This window comes from Dermacentor silvarum, chromosome 2 (genome assembly GCF_013339745.2).
Source record: "Dermacentor silvarum isolate Dsil-2018 chromosome 2, BIME_Dsil_1.4, whole genome shotgun sequence".
NCBI classification, from domain to species: Eukaryota; Metazoa; Arthropoda; class Arachnida; order Ixodida; family Ixodidae; genus Dermacentor; species Dermacentor silvarum.
This window is the reverse complement of record NC_051155.1, coordinates 69,627,565-69,655,163: the sequence shown is the minus strand read 5'-3', so window position 1 is coordinate 69,655,163 and position 27,599 is coordinate 69,627,565. Positions and strand designations below refer to the sequence as shown.

At 49.3% G+C, this 27,599-nt stretch overlaps 2 protein-coding genes across 2 annotated transcripts in view; both read left to right on the top strand.

Moving 5' to 3' along the window:
- The window catches only part of LOC119440152 (uncharacterized), a 40,805-nt gene extending 16,113 nt beyond the window's left edge, over positions 1–24,692 (top strand). The window contains exon 2 of the mRNA XM_037705090.2: positions 24,506–24,692. Coding sequence (XP_037561018.2) covers positions 24,506–24,692 — 187 coding nt within the window. The remainder of the gene's footprint in view (positions 1–24,505) is intronic.
- A 1,216-nt stretch (positions 24,693–25,908) lies between these two features.
- Positions 25,909–27,123, top strand: LOC119440151 (uncharacterized). The gene is made up of 2 exons (XM_037705089.1): positions 25,909–26,082; positions 26,242–27,123. Exons 1-2 carry the CDS (start codon positions 25,909–25,911, stop codon positions 27,121–27,123), a joined length of 1,056 nt encoding a protein of 351 aa, XP_037561017.1.
- Positions 27,124–27,599: the final 476 nt, after the last annotated feature.

The window sequence follows — 27,599 nt, the reverse complement described above, 5'->3', positions numbered from 1 at the left end:
CAGCACGAAGTTTCCAGGCGCAAGTGTTTCTTATATAAAAGAAAGCCTCTTCTCTCCCCTCACAAGGGAAATAAAATCGGTATATAAAAATGCCTTTTCATGTGCCTTTTTTGTTTTCCTGTTGGCTGCAGTTAACATTCAGCCTCAGTTAGCCAAATCTTGCTACATTAGACCTTAGTGGGATATATCCCAGTACAATAAAAATACAATGGAAATTCATCTCGATCTAAATCCAATGAATATACAATAACGAACCAATGGAAAAACAACATAATAATACTACAATAGATTTCCAATGGATTCACGGTGGCCACTTTTCCATAACTGCTCAACAAATCTACGATGAAATACCAATAAAAATTCCACAATTTTTTTGTTGTTGGTGGCACAAAATATCAATGGAAAACCGATGGAATTCCAACAACATTTTTTGTAAGGGTGTGCTGTTGAACGTAACACGGGTAAAGGAAAATATCTAATAAGAATACGTCACATATGCTTCAGAACAAAAGATAATGACTTGATGTTCAAAAAAAATTGTTGGGAAGTGTCTATACTTGTTTTTTTTTTATGTAGTGAGCCTATGCTGGTCCTTGCCGTGCCTTTTCTAACATTCAAAAGCTCGCTACAGGGTGCACACTATACATTTCAATTTAAAATATTCCACCTTGCTTGTTTCAGATTGCGAAATGTGGGTAAAAAAAGAAGATATCGTGTCACACAACACCAACCACTTAACGCTGAAGGCACGAAAATGCAAGCCTGTATTTGACAGGATTTGTTTCAAGGCCACAACAGTTTATTCCCACAGGCTGTGCAGGAAACGGCGTTACTAAAAGAAATAATTTCTAATATTCAGAAGCATTTCAGCTACTCAAGTTTCGTACCGAAATATGTCTGACAACGGAAGAATGAATACGAACCAGGAATATTTGTATGCATCGAATACTACCAAATTCTTTCAGCAATAATTTTTATAGTTTTTCGAATAAACAGCAATGCAGAGAACTTGTGGCCATGATCTCTATATGTCGTCCCGTTTAAAGCATAATGCTACGCAAGCCGGCCTAATATGAAATTGCCATCAAAAATATTTAAATGCATTTACTATCAAAAAAAGTAAAAGCAACTGCCTGCTGCGCTACCATCAGGAAGTAGACTAATGGTATGTACTTAAAAAGTACAACGGATACAACGGAAACAATAGTTTAGTGACACCTACACTTGTACATTTGACAGGTCGCTTTCATCTGCTTAGAGCGCTTTTGCTGCATGTATTACTTTCAGCTGCTCGGCATGGTCCGCTATAAAAATATACGCACAGTTCACTTGAAGCACACGTAAGCATTGCTACATTTTCCCAGGGGAGTGCGAACAATATCTGCCAGAGCTGCGCTCATAAGGCTATTACGACTATTCTAGCTTGCGGCCCTCATTTCTCTCGGCTTGGGTTGGAAAATTAGAGATAAACCATAGGCTCTATAATGTAAAACTATTCACATATATTCACACTATACACATAAAGACCTAATAAAGAAACGACAGAAGATGAAAATGTCCAACTCAAGAGATCAGATAGAATTCGCTGAACTGTCAAAACTAATTAACAAGAAAAAAGTAAGGGATATTCTAACTTATAACGTAGGAAATATTGAGGAAGCCGTAATATATGGACGCAGCATTAAATCAGTAAGAAGAAAGCTTGGCATAGGACAAGGCGAGATTTATGCACTGAAAGATAAGCATGGTAATATCATCAGCAATTTCGATGACATGGTAAAAGCAGCGGAAGAATATTATACTGACCTGTACAGTGCCCAAAACAGCCAAGCTACTTTCATTCGAATTGTGATGATCCGGATACAGAGGGTCCTTCTATAACTAGCGATGAAGTTAGAAGGGCCGTGAAAGACATGACCAGGGGAAAAGCTGCTGTAGAACATGGAATAACAGTACATTTTATCAAAGATGGAGGAGATATCATGCTTGAAAAGCTTGCGGCCTTTTATACGCAATGCCTCACAACTTCATGTGTACCAGAGAGCTGGAAGAACGCCAACATTATACAAATCCATAAGAAGCGAGACGTTAAAGAACTGAATAATTATAGACCCATTAGCTTGCTTTCAGTATTGTATAAAATATTCACCAAGATAATTTCCAATAGAATCAGGGCAGCACTTGACTTCAGCCAACCAAGAGAACAGGCTGGCTTCAGCAAGGAATATTCTACGATGGATCATATCCATGTGATAAATCAGCTAATCGAGAAATCTGCAGAGTACAATCAACCTATCTACATGGCTTTCATAGATTGTGAAAAGGCATTTGATTCAATAGAGAAAGCAGGAGTCATAGAGGCATTGCGTAATGGAGGAGTACAGGAGGCATACGTGAATATCTTAGCTAACATCTACAAGGATTCCACAGCTACCTTGGTTCTCCACAAGAAAAGTAGAAAGCTACCTATCAAGAAAGGGGTCAGGCAAGGAGACACAATCTCTCCAATGCTATTCACTGCATGCTTAGAAGTATTCAAGCTCTTAGACTGGGAAGGCTTAGGAGTCAGGATCAACGGTGAATATCTCAGCAACCTTCGGTTTGCAGATGACATTATCCTATTCAGCAACAATGGGGACGAATTACAACAAATGATTGACGACCTTAATCGAGAAAGTAAGAATTGGGTTGAAGATGACTATGCAGAAGACAAAGATAATGTTCAATAGCCTGGCAAGGGAACAAGAATTCAGGATCGCCAGTCAGCCTCTAGAGTCTATAAAGGAGTACGTTTATCTAGGTCAATTACTGACAGGGGACCCTGATCACGAGAAAGAAATTTACAGAAGAATAAAATTGGGTTGGAGTGCATACGGCAGGCGTTACCAAATCCTGACTGGGAGCTTACCACTGTCGTTGAAAAGAAAAGTGTACAATCATTGCATTCTACCGCTGGTAACATATGGGCAGCAACTTGGAGGTTAACAAAGAAGCTCGAGAACAAGTTAAGGACCACACAAAGAGCGATGGAACGAAAAATCTTAGGACTAACGTTAAGAGACAGGAAGAGAGCGGTGTGGATCAGAGAAAAAACGGGGATAGCCGATATTCTAGTTGACAATAAGCGGAAGAAATGGAGCTTGACAGGCCATGGAATGCGTAGGATGGATAACCGGTGGACCATTAGGGTTACAGAATGGATACCAAGAGAAGGGAAGCGCAGTAGAGGTCGGCAGAATACCAGATGGGATGATGAATTTAGAAAATTTGCAGGCCCAAGTTGGAATACGCTAGCGCAAGACAGTGGTAATTGGAGATCGCAGGGAGAGGACTTTGTCCTGCAGTGAACAGAAAATATAGGTTGATGATGATGATGATGATGGCAACAATGCAGGGCAAGAGCAGGGCGGAGTCTCATATATGTAGGGCAAGGAATGGATGCATGGATGAAAAAGGGTCCTTTAGGGCGCGCCCGCGCGCGCCCTAAAGCAGCACTCAATCCATCAGCAGTTAAAAGGGGGGAAGAACAAGAAGGGGGAAAAATAAGAAAAAAAGGAAGTCATAAAGCGGGAGAAGGGTAGAGTGGTTGAGAGTAGCGTTAAGTATGTTCCCGTTTACTCCGGTAAGGGAAGGAGAAAATGGTCGCTGCGCAGTAGCAGTGCGCGTGCGCCGCTGTAGCGGGAGAGAGAGAGAGCAAGCGGAATGGGGCGATGGGGGCACAATAGGGAAGGAGCCCAGAAGGGAGACAAAAAGTCGGCAACTTGTGGAAAGTACCACATTGTCCCAATACACATATATAAGGCACGGCCCCTTCCGGCGATCCCTGTGGTCTAGCTTAGATGCTAAAAAAAGAAAGAAAAAACTAGGGGTTGCGAAGCGAGTGTCTCATTGGGCTCACAGTTTTAAGGTGTCTCCGTGTGTGTGTGCAGTTTTCTAACGTTTACCGGATAACCAACACCACGTCAGCTCGTGCGGACTCCTAAAAAAGGCAATAAATCACTGAGAATGACTGCTTGAGTGACAGGGCAGAGGAAACTGGATTTATTAGTTTTACACTGACCCCCTCAGATGCACGCGGAGGAAACAGCAAGCGGCGGCCAGCGTCTGAGTTTTCGAATACAGAGCATGTATTCGCGCTACCCTTACTCACTATTCCGGAGGCACGTCAGCCACCCCGGACTCTCATTAATTCCTATAGCGTACATTCCGAATTTATGAATGAAAAAATATTCGCTCTGCTCGCGTGCACGGGTGTGTTGGAAATCAGACTGCAGTAGCACGACGCTCACGCGTTTCAAGGAGTGATCTGACAGTCGACCGTACCCGGAGAAGGGTAGTTTGGGCAGACTTTTCACATGCGCGTGGTGGTTGTTGAACCGCAGGCGAAAAGGGGTCTCTGTTTGTCCGACATAATCCTGCTTGCACACCTCGCATCGAATTTTGTACAAGACATTACTTGAATCACAGTTTATTTTATATATAAAAACATAATTCCATGCCACAGCTATGTCTGTTGTTGGCATGTGACGACAAACCTTGCAGCGAGGTTTTCCACAAGGTCGACAATCCTTGGGCGCGATAGACTTCTGTATCCTCGCTCTAACCAACAAATCCCTTAAATTTTTGTTTCTCCTATATACGACATGAGGTGGCCGCTGGAAAATACTAGCGAATCGGCTGCTTTGTTTAATGATGTTGAAATGGAAGTCGAGAATGGCATTGACCCATGGAGCACAGGTGGTGTAAGCGAGAACCAAGTTCGGATCTGATTGTGCATTGGTCCTGTTCATCCTTTCTCCCGTTATGTGTGCTCGATGTAAGCTGCGGACGCGTTTAATTGCATTGTCTACTACTTGTTGATGGTACTTTTTTACGTACAAGAGCAGATTTCAGTTCCTACGCGTGTCTCTCAACTTGTCCAAATTCGGAACAGATTCTTCTGTATCTGTGAGCCTGGGAGTAGGGAATGCTTCTTGCACGGTGGCTACTATAATAATGCAGATATTTCTGACGATCTGTCGGCTTTTTGTACAGGGACGTGGAAACGCAGCCGCCACTCAGTGATAAAGTGACGTCGAGGAAGTCAACACTATCCTGGGAGAAGTTGTGTGTGAAGCTAATTCACGGGTGCAAAGAATTGAAATTGGAAAAAAAGTGCAAGATATTTTTTTTCACTGTCGGCCCACACAAAGAAAATATCCTCCAGGAATCGTTTGTAAGATATTGTTTTTATGGCCGAATTTCCGAGAAAGGCTATTTCTAACGTTGCCATAAAGTTATTAGCATAATTTGCCTCCATCTTCGTTCGCATGGTGGTTTCGTTGATTTGCAGATAATGCTTGTTGTCGAACTCAAAGTGATTATGTTAAATAGTAAATTTAGAAGAGTCGCAATTGTATATTTCTCTAAATGGCTGGGTTGGCAGCAGTCAGCCTAGGCGGAAAGTGTGGAGGCTATGCCCTCTGCGTGGGGTACGAATATCTCACTAGTGTGTGCAGCGTCTGCTTTCAAATAGCTTTCTGTATAAAAAGAAGCAATGTCGTTTTTTTATTGCGATAGCAATTATATGGACACTCAAAAGCAGATTTCTGCCGTCGGCGTCGCCGTCGCCGTGAGGTTCCGTATGACGTCATTTGGAGAAGAAATCGTCGCCGCGCGCCGAACGCTGTATGTGCGAGTGAAAAGGCGCGAGGGGCGCGTCTTTCACGGGGAGTGAACGCACGGCGGAGAACAAACGCTCTTTCTGCGCCGTGCTCGCTTAAGGGCTGCAGAAGTAGGCGTCTCTGTTCTCCTTCACAATCACCATGTATGTAGAGCAAACGCGCCTTCTTCCGACGAGCGAGAGTCCATGGGGGAGGGGGCGGGAAGGGAGGCGACGTTTAGCTGCGGCACGCAGTGCCTATTTACATCAGAGGCTCCGGCAACAGTCTCCAACGCCGCACGCATTTTGAGCGAACGCGGGCAAAACACCGATGGCGTCGACAACAGTTCTGCGTGTTGCCGATGCTGCTGCATCTCCAAGTTTATACAGCTGATAAAGCTAATATCATTACTCCGTATAGCTCTCTACAAGTTTGCTATCGCAATTGATGCTTCGCCTTTCAGGTGAAACTGCGACAACTTTTTTATTGCCACGCAGAAAGGAAGGGCGCAATTGTGGGACCACATTCCTTAGAGGTAGCACTTGGCAATGAAGCCTTCGCTTCATTGCCAAGAATTTCGACTGCAACAACAGCACCAGGAAACTGCCGAAAGGCTGCTCATTTCAAACTACGCCGCACTAAGGCTTAGCGTGCACCTGCGTCAGCTCATCGTGAAGATAGCTAACGGGCCCGCAAGCAAGACTTGTGCAGGAGTGAGCCTAGCGTGAACTTGTACATTCGCACATATTTCTTCACTTTTGTTATCCTTTTAGATGTACACCCGTGAGCAAAAATATACGGACCACAGCGTCGCTGAAAAAACTGAATTTCTTCGTAATTAACAAGCATAAACTATAATTGACGAGTACACTGAAAAGTTCGCAATGCCAAGTTTGGACTACCGTACTCAATTTCAAGTGGCGTTCACAGGCAGAGGAAAAAGTCGGCTTTATTGCGCAACCTCTGTTCCGTCTACTTTTGCTCACGGGTGTATATATTGTTCGTGCGTTCGTTTTCTAAGTGCGAAGCAATTTAGGGGCCCGGGCTTGTAATGTGTAAGAGGCATGCGGCGCGGAAAGGAAGAGGACGATGAGCACGTATCGGTCCGAACGGCACCACCCCTCGAGGCGCGTGACCCGAGCCGTGATTGAGGAAGAAGCGGCGCTGAGCTGGTATTATCGACGTGCTCTGGGCCAAAAAGGTTATAGCATCAGGATCACACTGGCGACGGCAGCCATGGAGGTTCGGTCAAGTCTGTGACGCTGGCAGTTCAGGGTGTGGCCGTTGACCTCGGCGACGTTCGAGCGAGGCTCCTTGGACCTGCTGCAGATTCTTCCAGTGCCTGACACTCTAGGAAGGATCGCCCTTCAGAGGCAGACCAGCACGTACGATAATCCCCGGGGCGTCTCGTTGGCACTCGAAGAAAGGACAAGGCGGGAGGTGTGGCGGAAACCGGAGTTCGGCCTAACCTGTGGGGCCTTGTTGCCACGTCACTAACGGCGTTCGGGGCACCGGCATCAGAGATAGACGAGTTGACTGGCCAACACCAAGGCAGCAACATTTACGGAGTCAGCGAGAACACCGACTATCATGAGGATCCGACACGCTTCAGACTTGGAAGATACATACCGAAAGAAAAGACAGTAAGAACAGTCCTTTCTTGTAGCGTCTCAGCCAGTGGCTAGGGTTGCCAGACTGTCACGTAGGAAACGCCCAAGGTCTAAGGCAGGTGGAACTAAAGACACATCAATTTATAGTTAATAAGAGTGTAAATGTTAGCGTTTCTTCCTTATGTTTTACTTAGAGTGAGTTTGGGTTTGAGTGTAATTAAAATATGTTTGCCGTGCTGCGCTGCGTCTCCCAACTCCATCTCCCGTTACATCCGCACGCCCCTGAGATCGGTGACACATGACAGACCGTGAGTACCCGGGTTCAAATCCCACCTCGATAAGAAAGATTTCATATGTTTTCTTTTTCTCTCTCTCTTTCTTCCTTTCTTTCTCTCGCTCTTATTTTCTTTTCTCTCGCTCATAGCAAGTTGTATTACAATCGTTGGTACAATGCAAACATATGGTTCCCATAAATGCATGTTCTGCAAGCGTGGAAGAGGAAGAAGCCGTTTTTAACGGCAATGTTCAAAATGTACTCTGCTGGAAACAGCGCATCGGCCCTAGGGAACGTCTGCAACGTCTCCCGTTACCGGTAATTACCAGATTGTTCTTCCTTGTTTGCCATCGGGAAACGTTCTCAGCTCAGTGCTTCTACACGCAGACCACGCTGGTCGGCCGTTTCGGACCCCGGATTTTCGTGATACCCTGCTCTTGGTGGTCGATACCAAGGACATCCTCGGTGCAGGCCATTATCAGATGAGCCATCTGTGGCTTGCCACCTGTGCCAACAACCTTTCCAAGCAGAAGATCCTCGATAAAGGTGAGCTTCTAGTCAAAGGACTGAAGTGCCTTGTCATCGACCCAGAAATCCGGAACATCAAAATAAACCTTCTTTGGCTTCCTCCTTACCTAGAACTGAAACGCATTGTTGAGACATTGGAACCATATGGCATGGTGCAATTCAGAACCAGAGAAATGTGGCGTTGTGAGGGCATGGTAAGTTGGCAGAAGAATCGCGGTGCAAATTTCACGCTCTACCATTTCCCTTCCTCATTTTCTGACGCTCTTCGGACATCAATGCTTAATTTTGATTCCCGGACCACCTTCCTTGCACATAAGAAGACAGCACATAAGAAGACAGTGCAAAACACCACGCTGCGCGAAGTGCCACCGTTTTGGTTATAACACAGAGGCATGTGCAGAGGCATATGGCACGTATGCTGACAAGTTCGTGCTAGTAAACCAGTGGACGATGACACCATCGTTACCCACCTCATGGATGTAAGTGAGGTCGTAGATGCCTCTGGCGAAGCGCCTGTTGAAGACCACAGGGCTGAGTAAGTCCGAGTATCACCAGCTGCGGACACAGCTACTGTAAAAGGCTATTGAAGAATATACAGTGAACAACCGTGAAAAGGACCCTTGTGCAACGTGGGCTGAATCACCACGATTTCTGGCTGGACCACAATCATGCTGCCGAGGACACTGAAATGACTGAGACGTCCAAGAGGCGTCCAGTGCCGGCAGATGTTTTGGAGTGCTCTGGGAAAGAGCCCAGGGTGGCCGCGGCGAAGGCGAAGAAACCCCTTCATGGAGCTCCTATGAGTGTCGATGCCGTAGCAGTTCAAGGAGTTCCTGCAGCTGCAACTCCTCAAAGGGGTGGGACAAGGAAAACAAAGGTAGCAGCGCTACGTGTAGGCACTGCTTCTGTAGGCACGTTTTATGGCGAGACCCGGGCCCGGCCCGGACCCGGAAATATTCTACGCTACCCGCCCGGCCCGTCCCGCCACCCCTTCACCTTAGGCCCGAGCCCGGCCCGAACCCGGCTCGAAACTGGTCCGAACCCGGCCCGTGACCGGAAAAGATCATCGAGCGGCATTTAAAAAAATAAAATAAAGAAGAGAATGAAAGAAATTTATTCTTAAGGCATAAATACATGTAATACGCAATTATGAACACCATTTGAGCGGTCTGAACGCAAATACCAGCGCGAAAAATAGTACGAATGACCCTGCCGAGCAGTATCGTCAGCAGTTTCCAAAGGCGCGATCTTGATGCGGCCCAATCCACTTCTTTCGCTGCGCCGCCACAGTATTTTTCCACGTCGGGCGCCTCACTGCAATGCATGCGCCGTCCCCGCCGCTCGTCCCACTCAACCGTATTCTAGCACACTCTATCCGAAGCGCATTGATCAGCGCATTGACCGAGTAAATGGAGAAAGAAAGCTTCTCGTTCCTGCATGGTGCAGCGTAATGCGCTGCTGCTAGGCGGCCGGTTGATAACATGCGTGCAATCATGGATGCACGCAGTGCCATATTTCAGCCACGTGACGAATTATCTTTTCCTACCAGTCATCGTTTTACCAATTCGCCTTTGAAGAATCAGCAAGTCGCGAACGCGCTTGCACCGCGCTGAAAGCAATAATTACACTGATTTATGAAGGAATACAATGACATCCTTTGGTTTGAGGCGACTACGGTCTTTGTGGACTTTTACATTCTGTTTCAACAGCGCAATATACGACGGAAGAAGAAAAGGGAAGTACACAGGAGTAGCACTGCTAGCTTCCAGCTGCGCCGGGGCAACAGGTTTTTGAGAGTGGAGACGTGCGAGCATAACTCGCTGCACGTTACATGCACACCACCAGAAAATCCGTGCCCTTCCGGGCCCGCGTCAAAATACCCGAACCCAGCCCGGGCCCGGGTCGAAAAGCACATTCCGTGCCCGAGCGCGGCACGAGCCCGTGACAAAATTGCCCTACCCAATTGCCCTACAAAATTGCCCGGGCCGTGCCCGGGCTTTTGGGTAAGCACGAGCCCGTGCAGTGCTCTACCACGGACCAGGAGGAAATGCTTATACACTTCGTATAACTTAGCATCACTTGGCATTACTTCGTGGAACTTAGCACCATTTCGTATAGCCAGGACCAGGTAGGAACCGATCAGCTCCGATGTGTCTTTAGTCTAACGCCACTAGGGCTAGCTACCCCGAATTTTTTCGGGAATCTGCTGCCTACGTTCGTAGTGTATACGCTGCACTTACTTTTGAATGTGTATTCGGTCACCGTAAATTTCTGTAGCGTTTTGTTCTATCTTTTGTTGCTGAGGATTCTGCTCCTATGTAAAAAATAAGTAAAAAAAAAACAGCATATCCACGAAGTGAATGATGATGAGTGGGCGAAGCACCGGGGGATCATTCGGGTAAACCACAGCTACGGACGAGAGATAAAGAGAGCGCGCATCGGGAACGAGAGAGAAAATTACACCATCTTCCCGTAGTGGAACCCTGAGTAGTATGCGAAGCAGCCATGGGGTCGACACAAGGTAGTTTTATCAGCTGTATAAACTTGGACATGCAGCAGCACCAGCAACGCGCAGAACTGTTGTCGACGCCATCGGCGCTTTGCCCGCGTTCGCACCGAACGCGCGCAAAGTGGAACCGGAACCGGAACGCCATCTAGTGAACACTACATAAAACTACAGGTGGCTACGGACACAGAACGCCATCTATTGAGCAATTCATAAACTAGAGGTGGCTACATACTACTACTACTACTACTACTACAGAGGAGGGAACGACCCACACCCTAAGGAGCTTCGCCCCTAAAAAGTGGCTGCATAGCGCAGTGGTTATGACCCTCGCCTTCGGGCCGTGGGTACCCGGGCTCGAATCCCGCCTCGCTAAGAAAGTTCATTTTTTTATTTCTTTATTTTTCTTGCTCTCCGCCGGTCTCTCTTTTTTTCTATCTCTGTACCTCATCTGCTCTGCTTTCATTCTCTCCCAGCTCGGCGATGCTGCGCACGACGAGACCAACCTAGCGAGGCCTTAGCAGCGCCGCTGTAAAAATGGAGCTGGGCAGGTCATGTAATGCGTAGGATGAATAACAGGTGGACCATTATAGTCGCAGAATGGTTACCAAGAGAAGGGAAGCGTAGTCGAGGACGGCAGAAAACTAGGTGGGGTGATGAATTTAGGAAATTTGCAAGTGCAAGTTGGAGTCAGCTAGCGCAAGACAGGGGTAATTAGATATAGCAGGAAGGGGATTTCGTCCTGCAGTGGACATAAATATAGGCTGATGATGATGATTAGTTATAAAGATGATAAGGAGTAATTAGGGGTTATGTGGGTCTCAGCACGGTTGATAAGTGTTCTACGCGTATGGACAAAGTACTAAAGAACTTCAAGGCGTGCCAGGTAAGGCGGCTGGAGTCAGCTAACGCAAGACAGGGTAATTGTAGATCACAGGGAGAGGCTTTCGTCCGGCCGTGGACATAAAAATTGGCTGATGATGATGATGATGGTGAAGGGTTTATAAGGACCGGGTCAAAGGAGATAATGCTGATAAGAAGCAGTAAGAGTGGATAAGGGTCGGATAATGTACCATGAGGCTGATAACCGATAAGGGTTAATAAGTGTCGGATCTAGTCCGATGAGGTTGATAACGACCGATATGGGTTTGCATTGGTCGCATCAAGTGCCATAACATTGATAATTACACCGGGATGCGTGAAGATGAGCAAGTGACACAATGCTTTACGCATACTTAGACAACTGAAAGAGGAGTTTCGGCGTGAATTTTTATTTCCACATCTCCTGATACTAAGCAAGCACCAGAACTTACTGTCCTTGCAGGCACCTCATGAAGTGATCGGTTTTTCGGGAACATTTCACCCGATGCATTCTTTCTTCTCTATATGGGGAAAGAATTCGACCTGCAGAGGCAGCCAGACGTATGTGCGAGGGACGCTCCCAAAGTAAGTTTCGTCATATTTTTTAAAAGAGAACATGGTGCACCAGGTGAAACAAACAATCGCCATAAGAATCCACGCCTGCTGTTGGTTCAACGACGGAAGGGGCGTCATCAGAGGAGGAATGATGCATGCGCAGAGCACCGAAGAAGAGAGAATAGCAGCGGATTGGCTGGCGTGCCCGAGGTTATTCGAATACACATCACGATGGCAAACAGACGTGTGCCGACGGTGTGGTCGCCAATGGGAGTGCGTGCTGTTATCCGCTATGAATGGGCACGTGGGACTAGTGCGTCCGTCATGCATGAAAGCCTACAGATCTTGTATGGCGGAAACCTCATAATGCTGCGGTGGAACAGGCTGTACGACAATTCGGGTAATTCGGGGGCATCGCAGGGCCACCAAGTTTTACCAGAGTGGTTTCTTCAAACTGATTGCACGCCACGAGAAATGTCTCAATGCTGGTGCTGATGGCGACTATGTGGGGAAATAGTGCAAGGTGTAGAGTTCATGATGCCATGGTGTAATTTTTTTTTTGCAAAACGTGCCTGTGTGAAAATAAACGACGAAACTTACTTTCGGAACGTCCCTCGTATATACTGCTTGCGTGCGTGACATGTAGTGTTGATTACCATCACTATTGTATCTAAACTACACAGATGCAAGCACCGAAGAAAGGCAAGGCCTTATTGCATCTGTTTGGACCAAAGCATGCCACTCGTGTTTTTTATATCACATACGCGAGGCTGACTTTTCCCTCAAGCATTTTTGACAGCCGGGCGCGACTGGAAGACGTCGATTTTTCTGCAGTCTCACGTGCTTAATGCTAATATGTTTAGAATGCATAAACCGGAAGCCCAGCACAGAAAAAGTACGGTGCACATCGGCTGCGAAAATAAGGCGCCAGGAAAGCTGTGACCGGGGCTTAAAGTAGAACGCACTCGTCTCCATTTCTCCGCTGCCATTCAAAACGAACCTGCAGCACAAAGATAGCGTATATGCAAACTGCAACCAATCTCTATTGAACTTTTCGGGCGTGATTTAGGCTCGAGTATACCAGGATAATTCGTTTCGCTAATTAGACACCTGTTTTGTTGACGCATTTCACTGGCTTGCGCTGCATTCACATCATGAACTTCGGCCAACTCGCCATGTTATTTATGCGTTATTTGAGAGCATTCTACAGTGGAGCTGTATACCTCTACCAGTCAGGGAAATTTTCGTGTCATCCTAAGCAAAAAACGCCACGTTTCACGAGGAGGGACATGGAAGGAAAGCGGGTTGGCGCGCGCTCTTTCGTGCTTCCGTCGCCTCTCCTTTGAAGACAGGCATACAGCATACCGCTCAGCACTCGTTTTCAAAATAAAACCCACAAAACAAGCATCAAAACCACATGATGGATGATAAGGCGCGTGTGAACAATGGGAACACCCTCCGACGCGTTCCGGTAAGGATTAGGTTTGCAGCTGCTTCGAAAGGGGTTGACGTTATTCAAAACCCTCGTGAAACCACTGTCTCCAGTTTCTCGCTTTGTAGAGCCACGTGTGTGAAATCAAGTGACGTCATAATGCGTAGTCGTTCTGTGTGTCGTTTACAGCGTTCCTTCTCCCGCGTGTGTTTCCCGGTAAAGATTACGGTTGCGTAAGCTACTCCGAGCGGAAAAGTACCCAACAACATAGAAATCACGTAGTGACGTCACCACGGTCTAGCAACTCATTCAATTCATTCCAGGCTACCATGGGTAGACCACAGAAAGTAAAGACGCCAGAAGAACAGCGTTAATTTAATGTCGCTGTGAAGTAATAAAGAATGTGGTTAAGTACATTTCACTTGTCTCTGGTTTCACTCTTTGTAGAGCCACGTGTCTGAATTCAAGTGACGTCACAATGCGTAGTCGTTCTGTGTGTCGTTTACAGCGTTCCTTCTCCCGCGTGTGTTTCCCGGTTAAATCTAACTTCCCGGCTAAATCTAAGTACACGGGTGCTTTGGCATTTCGCCCCCCATCGTAATGCAGCCGCCGTGGCCGGGATTTCATCCCGCGACCTTGTGCTTAGCAGCCCAACACCATAGCCACTAAGCAACCACGGCGGGTTACATTATAAGCTACTACTCCCCGGCTTGTAACAAAGCGTTCTTCTCCGTCAACACCGCTTTTCTTTTCTTTCATAAACCGCTCGTCACATTGGTTCCAATTTATCTGGCGCCGAGCACACAACGGCGACTAAGCTTTATAGCGGTGTCGCCGTTTCTACAGCTTTTATCAAGCAATATTTTGAGGCAGCGTGACACGTTATGCAATAAGAAACACCAGCTAGTCGATTCTATGACAGAGAGGAAAGTCTGTTGTTCCGGCCAGATGTCTGGGTCTCTTCGAACAGACTCATTAAAATATATTCAACGTTTTTCTGCAAGATGCTTGTCCGTTTCAGACGCGCTCTGCGGTCTTTGGCACTTGTTGTCAGATGCTAGTCACAGGATTTACTGACGGCTGCGCTCAGGCAGTCAAGAGCGAAGCCGTGCTTATGTATAAGGTATTATTTATTTATTTATTTCAGGGCCCGAGAGCATTGCAGATGGGAGTGGTTTACATTCGAAGAAGTGGAAAACAAGAAACAGCAGTACATTTATATACAACTAAGCATAATTGAGTTTCACGGGGGAAAAAGGAAAAAAATTAAGTTACATGAGTACAATAAAGGCGATTAACAATAAATAGTGCACAGTAAAAGGAGAGAAAACCAGCTGAACAAATAAATCATAAAGAAATATATTGCAACAAAAAATAACCAGAAATACATGACGCTCGAAGTAGTAAGATGTGCCTTAAAAACACAGAACACCCGTTTTAAAAACAGACATATGTAATAAACTTACTGTAAGGTCACCTTTTCTATAGATAAGTCATCTAATGAGGAATTTAGACAGCTAAGTGCTCGCAGCTTTAATGAAAAATAGCTATCTATGACTAGCATGAAAAAAAGAAAGAATGGAAGCGCTGCATGAAAATGTACGAGGCGTGTTCAAAAAGAAACCAAACTTTTGAATTAGCATGCCAACCGGCAGAGAGCACGCTGCGGCTACGGAACGCATGTAGCAGCGGGTTTAGACAACAAACTGCCAATTGCCGCGTCTCACTCTGACAATTGGTTGGTGAGCTACAGCCGCCTAAGTGCGCACGTGTACAAACTGTTTGTTGGATTAGTGCCAAAGTAACAACGAATGAGTCGAAGAACAACGTGTGCTTGTGTGTGTGTGAAATTTTGCTAAACACTTGGCTAAACTTTCAGAGACATTTCAATTGCTTAACCAAGCATACGGGGAAAACTGTATGAGTCGCACTCAGTGCTATGAGTAGTTTAAGCATTTTGAACAAAGCAGAATGTTGGTTGGTGACGACCCCAAGCCTGGACGACCTTCCACATCAACAGATGGTGACCATGTCAAGAGAGTGCATGCTGTAAGTGGGCATCAGCATAGGATCATGGCATCCTATTGAGAATGACAAACTTGAGAGGCGTCGTGTCAGTGAAAAATTCGGGCCGCGTTTGTTCAGTGTCGATCAGAAACTCCTGTGTGGAAATAAGCCAGGAACTGCATGCCACTGGCAAGGATAATGAAAACTTCTGTAATATCACAACAGGCAATGAGACATGGGTTTATGGCTCTGATATTGAAACAAAAGTGCAGTCGTCGCAGTGGGTGGGCGAACAGTCTTCTAGTCCAAGAAAGCACGCATTAGTCAGCAAAAAAATCAAGGTCATGGTGGTGTTTTCTGACTGGAAAGACATAGTCCATCAGGAATTTGTACCACGTGGTCAGATGGTAAACAAGGCAGTCTACCAAGGAATTCTAGCGCGTTCGCGGGATGCTGTGTGCAGTAGGAAGCCTGAATTGTGGGAAACCCAGACTGAATTGTTGCAACATGACAATGAGCTAGTTCACGCGTCGCTCCTTGTCTGCGGCAATCTAGCAAAACATCACACTCTCCTTCCCCATCCACCGTACTTTCCAGACCTAGCCCAAGAAGCCTTTTTCCTGTTTCCTGAACTTAAACTCACGTTGAAAAGACGTCGTTTCCAACCCATAAAAGCAATTTCAAGACAATGCGACACGAGACTTACGCGCCATCCTATAAAAAACATTCCAGGAGGCTTTCCAAAAATGGATGAGATGATAGGAACAATGTATTGCCAGAAGAGGGGACTACTTTGAAGGGGACATGCATAAAATGTTGTACAATAAGCAATAAAGATGTTAAAGCAAAAGTTTGGTTTCTTATAGAATACACCTTGTATTTATTTGAATTGAAGAACTCTTTTGGGAGCCAAGCAACATAAAAAATATTTTGTCTTGCGGAGCACACTTTGTATACATGCCGCAGTGGTTGGGTGAATGCAGAGAAATCCAAAGTGAAGTTTTTTTATGTTTACATTGCTAGCAAGAGAAAAAAAAGCATTTTTAAATGTGTTTCATTTAAACATAATTGCTCCGTCATCACAAACACATTAGGTATCATTCATATATATGCAGAGTTATTTGTCCTGATGACTCCTGGGCCTCCAGGTGACCGTCGTACCTGGAAGGAAAAAGAAATGCCATTTAATGTTAGACGATTCCAAAAACTGCTTCACCTTAGCCCACTTAGGGCTATGTTTGTTCAATATTTGTTCGAGGCCAATATAGTAGTGATATTGCAAGAAACAGATCTCAATGTTTACCATAAACTTCTGAGACTACGAGATAACGATCCGAGGTCTTTTATTTGACTGCCCTCATTTTGGTGTGGCTAAAAAACCACACTTGACTGCGCTTAATTGCACCGTGTTGGGGGAGAGAACAATTGTTCAGACTGTGTTCAACACCCTTGCATTGCCCTGCTACTTTACATGTGGGTTGTTGCTGTAGTGCACGGCATTGCATTGATGTGCACACATTCTCTTCCTTTCTATTGTAAATCTCGGCTCTCCTCTTGCCTTCCATTCCCTTTATACCCGTTCCTCAGCACAGTCACTTGTACTTACGCTGGTGAACCTGCCTGTCTTCCTATCTTTCTACCTCCTTTTTCCAAGAGCTTGTGTAAACATTATAAAACTAGGTGTCCATGATTTACTACAGAAAGCTGAACATTCCATACCACACACTTCACACGTGAATAACTCATAAGAGATTGTGAAAGACATGCGAATGTGTCCGACCTTTGAATTTACAGCATTGTATTTGAAATTTCACTGGCATTATTACCACTAAAGTCCATCCCTAATTAATCTGAATATAACGAGTGCATACACAGTGTAAACAAAGTAATCAAGCCATGACATTAGACACAAACACATAATGCTCTGGCAAGCAACTAAAGAGAGAAAAATACGTTCAGTTGCATTCTACACGTCATGTACAGACACATTTCACATATACTTGCCCTCTTCGAAATCAACTCAATGTGCTTGGGCTTATTATTTATTTCACAGTCATATTTCCGCACACTTGCAGGTAATTATTAATTGGCCCACATTTTCAGCTGGCTCTCAGGGGCACTCATTTATGTCCCTTACACTTACTGGCATTCAGTTGTACTTCCATTTACAATGGCCTAAATTCAGTGACTTCCCACTGTTCTGAAATCAGCAGAAATTAGTGAGAGGCTCTCGAATGTGTGTCTATCTCTAGGGATATTACAGCTCGTGTAATTGCTTCAATCTTTTCCGCATGTGAGCAATATTGTAAACACTTGTATCTTTCTGAGCCCCACACAACTTTTGAGTTGGCAAAATATGAGCTTTTTCTTTGTGTGCTTCATCATAAGCATATATTTCCGCACTGCAATGAACAGCCATTTTTGGCCTGATTTTCGCTTACCGGTGCGGTGGTCGTCTCTAACGTTCCAATAATGCCCGGGGTTCTCCTTTCATGGATGACGTTCTTATTTGTGTTGACGTCCCACTTTATTCCTGTTGTAAAGGCGTTTATTAGGCACCAGACTTTTGGACCAACCGTTAATTCAAGGCCCGAGCTCTCAGCACGAGCGGCGTTTCTCGAGGAGAGCGCTGGAGGGATCGGCCCACTAGAAAGGGCTGGAGAGCATAACCCACTATGGCCTTCGCCTCCTTCGCTACAATCATCCCCGGGAGCGAAAAGGGAGCCGTCGGGCGACCTAACAGCTGGTCACTATGAGTGGGTCATAGTAGGTCTTGAGGCGCTCGACGTTGACAATGTCGCATCCACGACGGCGCATGTCCGCAGAAGGTTCAACTGGTTCGATCACGTAGTTGACAGGAGATGCGCGTTCGACGATACGGTAGGGGCCTTCATACTTGGGCAATAGTTTGGATGAGAGACCAGGTGTAGCGGATGGAACCGAGAGCCACACCAGCGCTCCAGGAAGGAAGGTGGGTGCAGTAGTGGTGTCGCCGCGTGTGCTGTTCTGTCGCTCGTGGTAACTGGATATAAAGACCCGTGCGAGATCGCGGTACTCTTCAGCATGTCTTGCCGTGTCAGAAATGGGCGCACATTCAGATGCATCCGGCCGGTACGGTAGAATTGTGTGGATGGTGTGCGGCCGGTAGCGGCCGTACAATAAGAAGAACGGTGAGAAGCCAGTAGTACTCTGAGGGGCAGTATTGTAGGCGTAGGTGACGAAGGTCAGAATGGCATCCCAATTTGTGTGGTCGGCGGCGATGTACATTGATAGCATGTCGCCGAGCGTGCGGTTAAATCGCTCTGTGAGACCGTTTGTCTGTGGGTGGTAAGCAGTAGTTTTGCGGTGAACGACGTGACACTATTTGAGAATGGCTTCGACGACTTCGGACAGGAAGACACGTCCGCGATCACTGAGTAGTTCCTAGGGTGGCCCATGTCGCCGGATGAATCGTCGAAGCAAGAAGGAGGCAACATCGTGCGCTGTGGCTGTTTCGGCAGTTTCGGCGTATCGCGTCAGGTGGTCGACGGCCACAATGGCCCAGCATTTTCCAGCCGACGTCAGTGGAAGGGGCCCATACAAATCGATGCCGACGCGTCCAAACGGCCAGGTAGGGCAAGGTAATGGTTGCAGACCGGCCGGCGAGAGGCGGGGCGAAGATTTCCGGCGCTGGCAATCGGGACAAGAGCGAACGAACTTGAGAACGTAGCTGTACATCCCGCGCCAGTAATACCGCTGTTGAAGACGCTGGTTAGTCTTGAAAACGCCGCAGTGCGCACACTGTGGATCAGCGTGGAAAGCTGCGCATACTTCGAAACGCAGACTGCGGGGTACCACTAACAACCACTGGCGTCCGTCGGGCTTATAATTGCGTCGGTGAAGCAGGTTGTCGCGAATGGCAAAGTGGCGTGCTTGGCGACGCAACGTGCGAGTGCTTGGTTGGGCCGACGAACCAGAAAGCAAGTCCAGAAGGGAGGCAATCCAATGGTCCTTGCGCTGCTCATAAGCGATGGTGTTAAGGTCGAGCGAAGAAACAATAATCTCGGATAAGGAGGAGCAGGTATTGTCAGGCAAGGGTGAGCGCGAGAGGGCGTCGGCGTCAGAATGATGGCGTCCATTGCGGTACACCACGCGGATATCGTAGTCCTGCAAGCGAAGTGCCCATCGAGCAAGACGGCCAGAAGGGTCCTTCAAGGCCGACAGCCAACATAGTGCATGGTGGTCCGTGACCGGCATAGCCGCACGCAAAACATATCGGCCAGTTGTCGGAAGTACGCCATCGGTTCGCTGGGGCAGGCCCCATCCATGTAAGAGGTCGCGTTGTACAGGGTGGATGCTGGTATGACAACATGGCGGGCTGCGGTCGGGGCCTAGCCGCAACGTCGCCATAACGGAGAGGCACACTCGGAGATAGTGGTTGAGTCCTCGCGACGACTTCAGCGTAGCTGAGTGGTGCAGCCGTCGGGACATGTTGGGGCGTCGCGACGACATCGGCGTAGCTTAGTGAAGCGGCCGCAGGACGATGTTCATGCTGGTCTGGCAAGATCTGCTGGTCTAGCAAAATCGGTCTCATGGTTGCTGTACCAGAGACTGGCGACACCCGCGAGATAGAAGATAACATTGCTGAGCTTTGCGGTGTCGTCTCATTTGTTGTGACCGCTTACCCTCTCATACGTTGTCAGCCAGTCCTCCACATCGGTTTCGTCCGTGCCACTGAAGATGGCAGGGTCCCAGTGGCGAGGCACACCAGAGCACATGACCGAAGGCGCTGGCTGGGACGGGTAGGTGGCACTTGCTGGGATGTGTCTTCTGGCATGGTTGAGCGAAGGGTACGGGATCGAAGCTCCAGGATGCACGCTGTAGGCAGAAGTACTCTCCACCACTTGTAAAGGCGTTTATTAGGCACCAGCCTTTTGGACCGACCGTTAATTCAAGGCCCGAGCTCTCAGCACGAGCGGCGTTTCTCGAGGAGAGCACTGGAGGGATCGACCCACTAGAAAGGGCTGGAGAGCATGACCCACTATGGCGTTCGCATCCTTCGCTACACGGTATAGAAAAAAAAATACAGTTAAGCGAGAATAAAAAGAAAATGCAGAAACTTGATAACTCGAGAAGCATAAGCGCATAAGATCCTATTAAGGCCTATTTTGGGGCCAGTGGGTACTTCATAGTCGCAAATCAACACAACACAGCAATCACCGCACAAAAGCAAAATGTCCAACTTGTAATGTTTTTTTCCTTCTTTCATAGTTTTTTTTAGCTATGCATGCAGCGCTTTTATCTCACAACATTATGGTACGACGCAAGTACTGAAAACCAGATTTTTTCGTCTACTATAAAACTTGAAATTGCTACAATCGACGTGACATACAGCGTTGTTGAAACTTTTGTATTCGGTAGCCACAGCCTCATAAGCCGTCAAACGTTCTTCAGTACCGGTTAGTTTTGCAGAGCGAAACATTCGTTTTTTCTTATTACACGTACAGCCTCTTTAACGACTGACTGTAACATGGCGATTGTCAGTTTGTCGAGATGACTATACGTGGAACGTATTTCTCGATGAGCGATGAAACTCTTTCTTTGAATAAATTCTAATTAGTATTCACGGAGCGATCATGAAAGTTGGGCAAGTAAACTTCTAAAAATGCAGAAAGCTCATGGTTAATAGCATCATAATCAGCGTGTTTATAGTCACGGATACAATTTTTGTGGTTACTCCGGTGAGGCACGGTGCAGCTCAAAGAAAAATGAAGGAGTAAGTGATCGCTCAGCCCCGATAGGTACGATAATGGATGGGAAAGATCAGGCGTAGTGGTGAGCACTAAATCCGGGATGTTAGAAGTAATACACGTAATTCGAGTGGCCTGCATTACAAGCTGGGAGAAGTTGAAATCATTGCACAAATTCAGAAACATGTCGCCTTCACTGGAAAAAGGATGACCATAGGAACGAACTTTGGACTATACTATAATAGAGAAATTAAAGTCACCTAGTAAAAGGAAAGGGCTATTAGGATACCGCAAAGTAATCATATAGATGACATCATGAAGGTCGTCAGCAAAGGTCGGTGAACAGGACGACGGACGATAACAAATGCCCAATATCAATTTCTTAGAGCACGTTTGTATTTCAACCAAAAGAAGTTCTAAAGCGTTAGTAAGATGGATAGGAAAAGACAAAACAGTATCAGAGACTGCTATAAGCACGCCTCCGCAACACCGAACACCCCTGTCATACCGATTACTGTTGAAGTGTTTTTTACAATCGAACAATTCGCTGCTATCAATCTTCGCAGATAACCAGGTTCAGTAAGACAGATTATGTCAGCGTCAGAAGCATCGACAGCCGAGCAAAGATCGTCAGGTTTTGGAAGAATGCTTCTGATATTTGTGAACAACAGCTAAAGTTGATTAATGACCGGTAACTTTGGTCCACTGCTCCTCGCGCAGTGCTATTTAGTGGCGGCTGGCGCGGAGGCATTGTGCACGGAATCAGAAGCATCTACCGATGGCGCGAAGGCGCTAGAAATTTCACGTACGCAATCATCAGACCGATTGTAGGTGTGGCACTTTTTTTGTACAGCTTGTTGAAGCGAAGCTTGAAGGTTAGGGGTTGGCTTTTGCCGAATTCGAGTTTCTTCCTAGCAAGGCGAGTAGCGGGTTAATATTCATCACCAACGGAAATATTTTCTTCCTTCAGCTTAGAGTTATTCAGGAGTATTTGCTGTTTCCATTTGAAAGAAGAGAATTTGGCAATAATTGGCCTGCACTTATTCGAACTATACCCGCCGAGCCTGTGTGCTCTCTCGATCAGTATTTCAGAGGGTGACATTTCCAAGCAGGATGAAAGCACATTGACCAGTTTTTCCTCTGACTGAGCCCAGGACTCTGACTGGGTGTCGGACTCTGACTGGGTGTCGGAGAATAGAAGGTTGTCTCACCACTGCATGCCTTCAAGCTCACCTTGCTTAGAGCGCAGTTGAACGTTTTCACCAATAATTTGATTTGGCGAAGGCGCTGTGCCTGCTCCTCGGATTCCTGAATAGTGACCGTTTTACATACAACCTCCTTTAATTTTTTGTCTATATCTGTCAGATATTCTTGAAAATGCGCCTGTTTTTTTAAGGTCATCAACAGACTTGATTAAATACATCTGGTCTTTTCCATTTTTTTTGTTCGCGATTTTACAGATTGTAACATCGCGAACATATCAAATTGCTTAGACTGGGAATCAAGCAAAGAGCCCTACACTTGGGTTTGGGTTCTCGTGCTAAGCCCAGGGTTGAGCTCAACATCCCCGGACAGCATAAGAAGTTGGATTGCAACGTCAAAGCACTCATGGAATACGCAAAACAAAACTCCCGGGCGTGGGAACAGCAACAGAGGGATGTTATTCGATTTCTTAGCGTACATAGACGCAACAGGACTAACCGGGACGGAGAAGCAGAGCGGATTAGTAAGCCGCATCGCAGTGCTGTTCACACGCCCACTAAGGGCGCCGGGGTTCCGCCAGCTCTTAATATAGGCAGCAGAAGATGATGTTGTTGTCGATCCAAATCCTTGGTATGGTAGAGGAATGACCGTAAACACGTGTCTATTGCGCGCCCAGGCGGATCCTCTTGCGTCGTTGGAGCGACAGGGCACCTTGTTGGTATCACTGGTAGATGACGATAGCGGTACGGCGCTGAAATGAACCCATGCCGTAACCTGCACGAAGAAGTAGAGCGGATTAGTAAGCCGCATCGCACGCCCACTCATACATGAAGCCAAGTTGAAGCCAAGTTGAAATGAAGCCGAGTTGAAAACGTAACTTTTTTTTTCAGAATGGCAATTTTTTCCTCCGTTAGATGGGTTACGTTGGAGGATAATTTTTTATAAAACATAATATTCCTTAATTGTTTCTGTCAAAACATATCACAATAAATATAACCCTACGAGGCATCTGTGAAACTGAAACTGAAAGTGTTTGTTTATGTAAACATAAAAGGGGGGGTGCCTGAATAGGATAGGATAGGAATAAACTAATGTTGTCGAACGGTTATGGCTGTTGGTGCCCGGGGCTAGGCTGCCAGGGGTCCATCGCCGGAGAAAAATCTTTCGAGATCCTCGGCAATGGCCCTGGCCCGCTGAACGGCCCACTCCTGGTCCTCGGGTGCTTCGCTGAGGAGGGCGGCTTGTCATCTCTCAGCGAGGCGCCGCGCTTCAGAGGGACCTGCTGTTGTCTTCCCCCTTCCTCTTGGTCCTTCTTTCACATGGCGTTGGCATTTCCAAAGTATAAGGGCCATATCAGCCCGTTCGTGCTCGCACCACGGGCAGCCGGGCGATGGGTGCAGCGCGGGCCACAGGCCGTGCAGGTGGTAGGGGTTGGTGAAAGTACCCGTCTGCAACCGCCTCAGGTCGACTGCCTAGGACCTGTCCAGCCGCCCGTGAGGTTGTGGATATTTCATACGTTCTTTCCTGTAGTGTTCAAGAACCTCTCGGTACGAGGCCGGAAACTCCTCGATATCGCCGTCGGCGTCACCGTGGCCCTCAGCTCCGTGCGCCGCGATTTGTGTTGTGTTGGTAACTCCTCCGCTGGTGTCCCGCACAACAACGGCGGCTGCCCTCTGGCGCTTGTCTCGGAGCGCTGCTCTTACTCCTGGCAGCTTGCTCCGGACACCGCCGGATCGGATCACTACCCGATCACCCTGTGCCCCACCAGGCCATGTCGCGGAGCCACGCGCGTGTGCGCTGTCGTGCGGTGGCCGCTTTTCCGCGAGATATGTGCGAGACCGTCGCGCTCCAGTGATTACTTCGCGCATATCGCGGAGTGCGCGGGCCGTGGCACGACACGCGTGATCGTCCCCGCCGGCACGCCCTGCCCCGACATCAAGTTGCTGAACGTCCGCGCGGCTCGCCGACGTGCTCAGCGACGCGCGGTCCGCTCCGGTGCCGCCGCGGACTGGACTACATACAACCGACTTGACGCGGTGTGCAGGCGACACGCGAGGCAGAAGCGCCGACGTAGCTGGTCGGGCCTCTGCTCGTCGTTCGCAAAACCCCGCAACCAACACCGCGGCTGATGCGTCCTGAGTGCGCTCCTGAACCCCAGGACACCACGGTTCCCTGTGCTCGCCATCGCTGTGGCGCACGGCATCAGTGAGCTAGCGCTCGCCGAACAGCTGGCGGACGCCTTTGCTGCTGTCGCCACCGCTCCCCTCGGTGTGCCTGCGGTCGCGCTGCGGGCGCTCTGCGTGGCTGTGTTCGTGCGGGGTGGAGATCAGTCAACCCACGCGTAGGCAATCACAAGTCTGTGCGAGGAAGACTTCACCTTTCACGAGCTGCAGCGCGTGCTGTGCCGAGGACGGCGCCGCAGTGCGCCCGGGCAGGACGGAGTCACCCACCAAATGCTGCGCAACCTGGACGAAGATCAGCGACACCTCCTGCTCAACGCATTCAACGGTAACCTGCGCAGCGCGTGCCTCCCGGAATCCTGGCGCTCCGCGGTCGTGGTACCAGTGCTGAAGAGTGGCAAGCCGCCTCGCAGCCTCGCCTCGTACAGGCCCGTCTCTCTAACGTCAGTCCCTGGCAAGACGATGGAGGCGATGGCCTTGTCGAGGCTCCAATGGATTGCGGACATCCGCGGTGTTTTTCCGCCTGAACAGTGTGGGTTCCGCACGCATCGCTCCACGGCCGACTGCCTTGCCGCCGTTGTGGGCACGCTGGAGCAGGCGAGTCGCGACGGCCACGCCGCGTTCCTGCTGCTCTTGGACGTCCAGAGCGCGTTCGACTCCCTGCCCCACGACACCATCATCTCGGCTGTGCGCGCTCTTGGTGTAGAGGGCAGGCTTCTGGCGTACGTGCGGGCCTTCCTAACCGACAGGTCGTCCGTTGTTCGGGTTGGGCGGGCGACCAGCTCGCCCCGTTCAGTGACGTGCGGTGTGCCTCAGGGGAGTGTGTTGAGCCCCTTTCTGTTCAACCTCGCACTCGCGCCCATCAGCGAGTGCGTGCCGTTGTCTACGCGGACGACGTGGCGCTCTTCGTCCGTGGCCCGCCGGCGGCGATGGCGCGGATGCGTGTGCAGCTGCAGGCGGCGGCGGATGCGGTCGGTGACTTCCTGCGGGCCATTGGCCTGCGCTTGTCGGCCGCAAAGTCGGAGGCCATCATATGGTCCATCCGCGCGTTGCTGCCCGGCGCCACACTGGCTGCGTGGTCGTCGACGATGTCCCCCTTCCCTGGCGGCTGACGGTGCGCTACCTCGGGCTCACCATTGACCATCGCCTGACATGGTTCCCCGCCGTGAAGCGGCTTCGCGCTGCCATGCGGAAAGTTGAGGGAGCGGTGCGAGCGCTCCTCGCGCGTGGTGACGGCTGCCCCCCCGCCCCCCTCCCCTCGTTCGCGGTTGGCATGTACGGTGCAGTGGCGCTGTCCAGGGTCCTGTACACACTCCCACTGTGCAACCTGCGACCGCATCTGTGGCGACGCATCGACGGCGACCACCGACGAGTGCTTCGCATGTGCCACGGCCTGCCCAGTGCTTCTCGTGTCGCAGAAACGCTAGCGGAAATCGGCGCCTGGCCCGTCTCCGTCACTGCCGATCTGCGCGCCCTTGGCCACTTGGAGCGCCTCTCCCGTGCCCCCGGTGCCGGCCCCATGCTGTCATACCTGCGCGAGCTGCCCAAGTCGCGTGTGGGGAAGCTCCTCGAGCTCTTCCGACTGCCTGGTGGTTGACGCCCCGGCCTCCCCTGCAGCCTGGCCGCCACCAAACCAGCGTGTGCCGTTGCGCGTGTGCCTCGACCTGCCGGGCGTCCGCTTCAACACCGCACGCCTCGTTGCGCTGTGGTGCAGGAGGCTGCTGCTCGCATACACGATGACCTGGTGGGGAAGGCACACCTGTACACTGACGGTTCTGTCCGCCAGGACGGTTCCGCGGCCGCCGCCTGCGTTGTGCCGCACCTCGATGTCGCGAGACAGTGCCGCCTGTCCTACCGAGCTTCCTCCACCACAGCGGAGCTTGTGGGTCTCCATCTGGCAGCCGACATCCTCGAAGAGTCGCCGTTCCTGAACCGAGTGGCGATTCTTTGCGACTCGAGGTCCGCATTGCGCCAGCTGCTGCTCGACGAGCGCCCGCCGCCACTGGCACAGCGCATTGCCTGCAGGCTGCATGCTCTGCAGCAACAAGGGTGCGACCTGTGGATCCAGTGGATACCGTCGCACGTCGGTGTCGCCGGGAACGAGGCAGCTGATGACCTGGCAAAGCGCGCCCACGATCCCCTGTCCCCGCTGTTGACGCGATTCAACTCGTTCGACGTGGCGCGGCTTCATTTCAAACAGGAGCTCGCGCTGCGCCACACCGACACCCGCGTCGGGCACGGTCGCCCGCCACGCCTGCTTCCGGAATCCGGCTTCACGAGGAGAGAGCGAGCCTTCCTCCTCGCACTCCGGACCGGTTCCGTCTGGCCCGCCGAGCGCAAGCACCGCCTCCGCGGAGCCTCCTCGCCCCTGTGCCAGGACTGCGGTGCTGTCGAGACGCTGCAACATCTGATGTGCGAGTGCAGTGCTTTGTCGACGGCGCGCGCCACTCTTGCCCGCGTTTACCGCGCGCAGAACCTCCCCTGCTTGACGGTGGAGGACGTCTTGCACCCCTCGGGCTGCACATCGAGCCACGGCAAACTCTTCCGCGCATTGCTGAACTTTGCCGACGACGTGGGTTTGGTCGACCGCCTGTAGGCCTCCCCTGTGGGCTCCCGGCGGCTCTTTCGGGGCCGTCCGGGATGCTGCGTTGGCGTTGGGGTCCGGCGGGTGTCTCTCGGCGGCTACGCCCTTCCTCTGTTTGTTTGCTTGTTGTTGTTGTTGTTGTTGGTTTTTTTTTTCATGCGGCGTGTTCTCTCTCCGACAGTGTGCGACGTAGACCCCACGCGCCTGTGGCGCCTTAGATGCTGCTGCTGCTTCCGCTCCTGCGCCTGCGACCTCTTTCCCTTCTCTTATCTTTCAGTCCCCATCCCCCTGTGCAGCGCGGTTGAGGTGTCCTCTATTGAGAGACAGTTATCGCGCTGCACTTTAACCCAATTTTTCACCATTTCCAACTATAATCTCTCTCTCTGCCCTCTGGGTGATCGCGTCGCGGCGGGTAAGCTGCCTCGCGACGAGATGGGCACGCTCGTTGTGGTTGGGCGGGATGCCGGTGTGTTTTGAGCCGTTAGTAT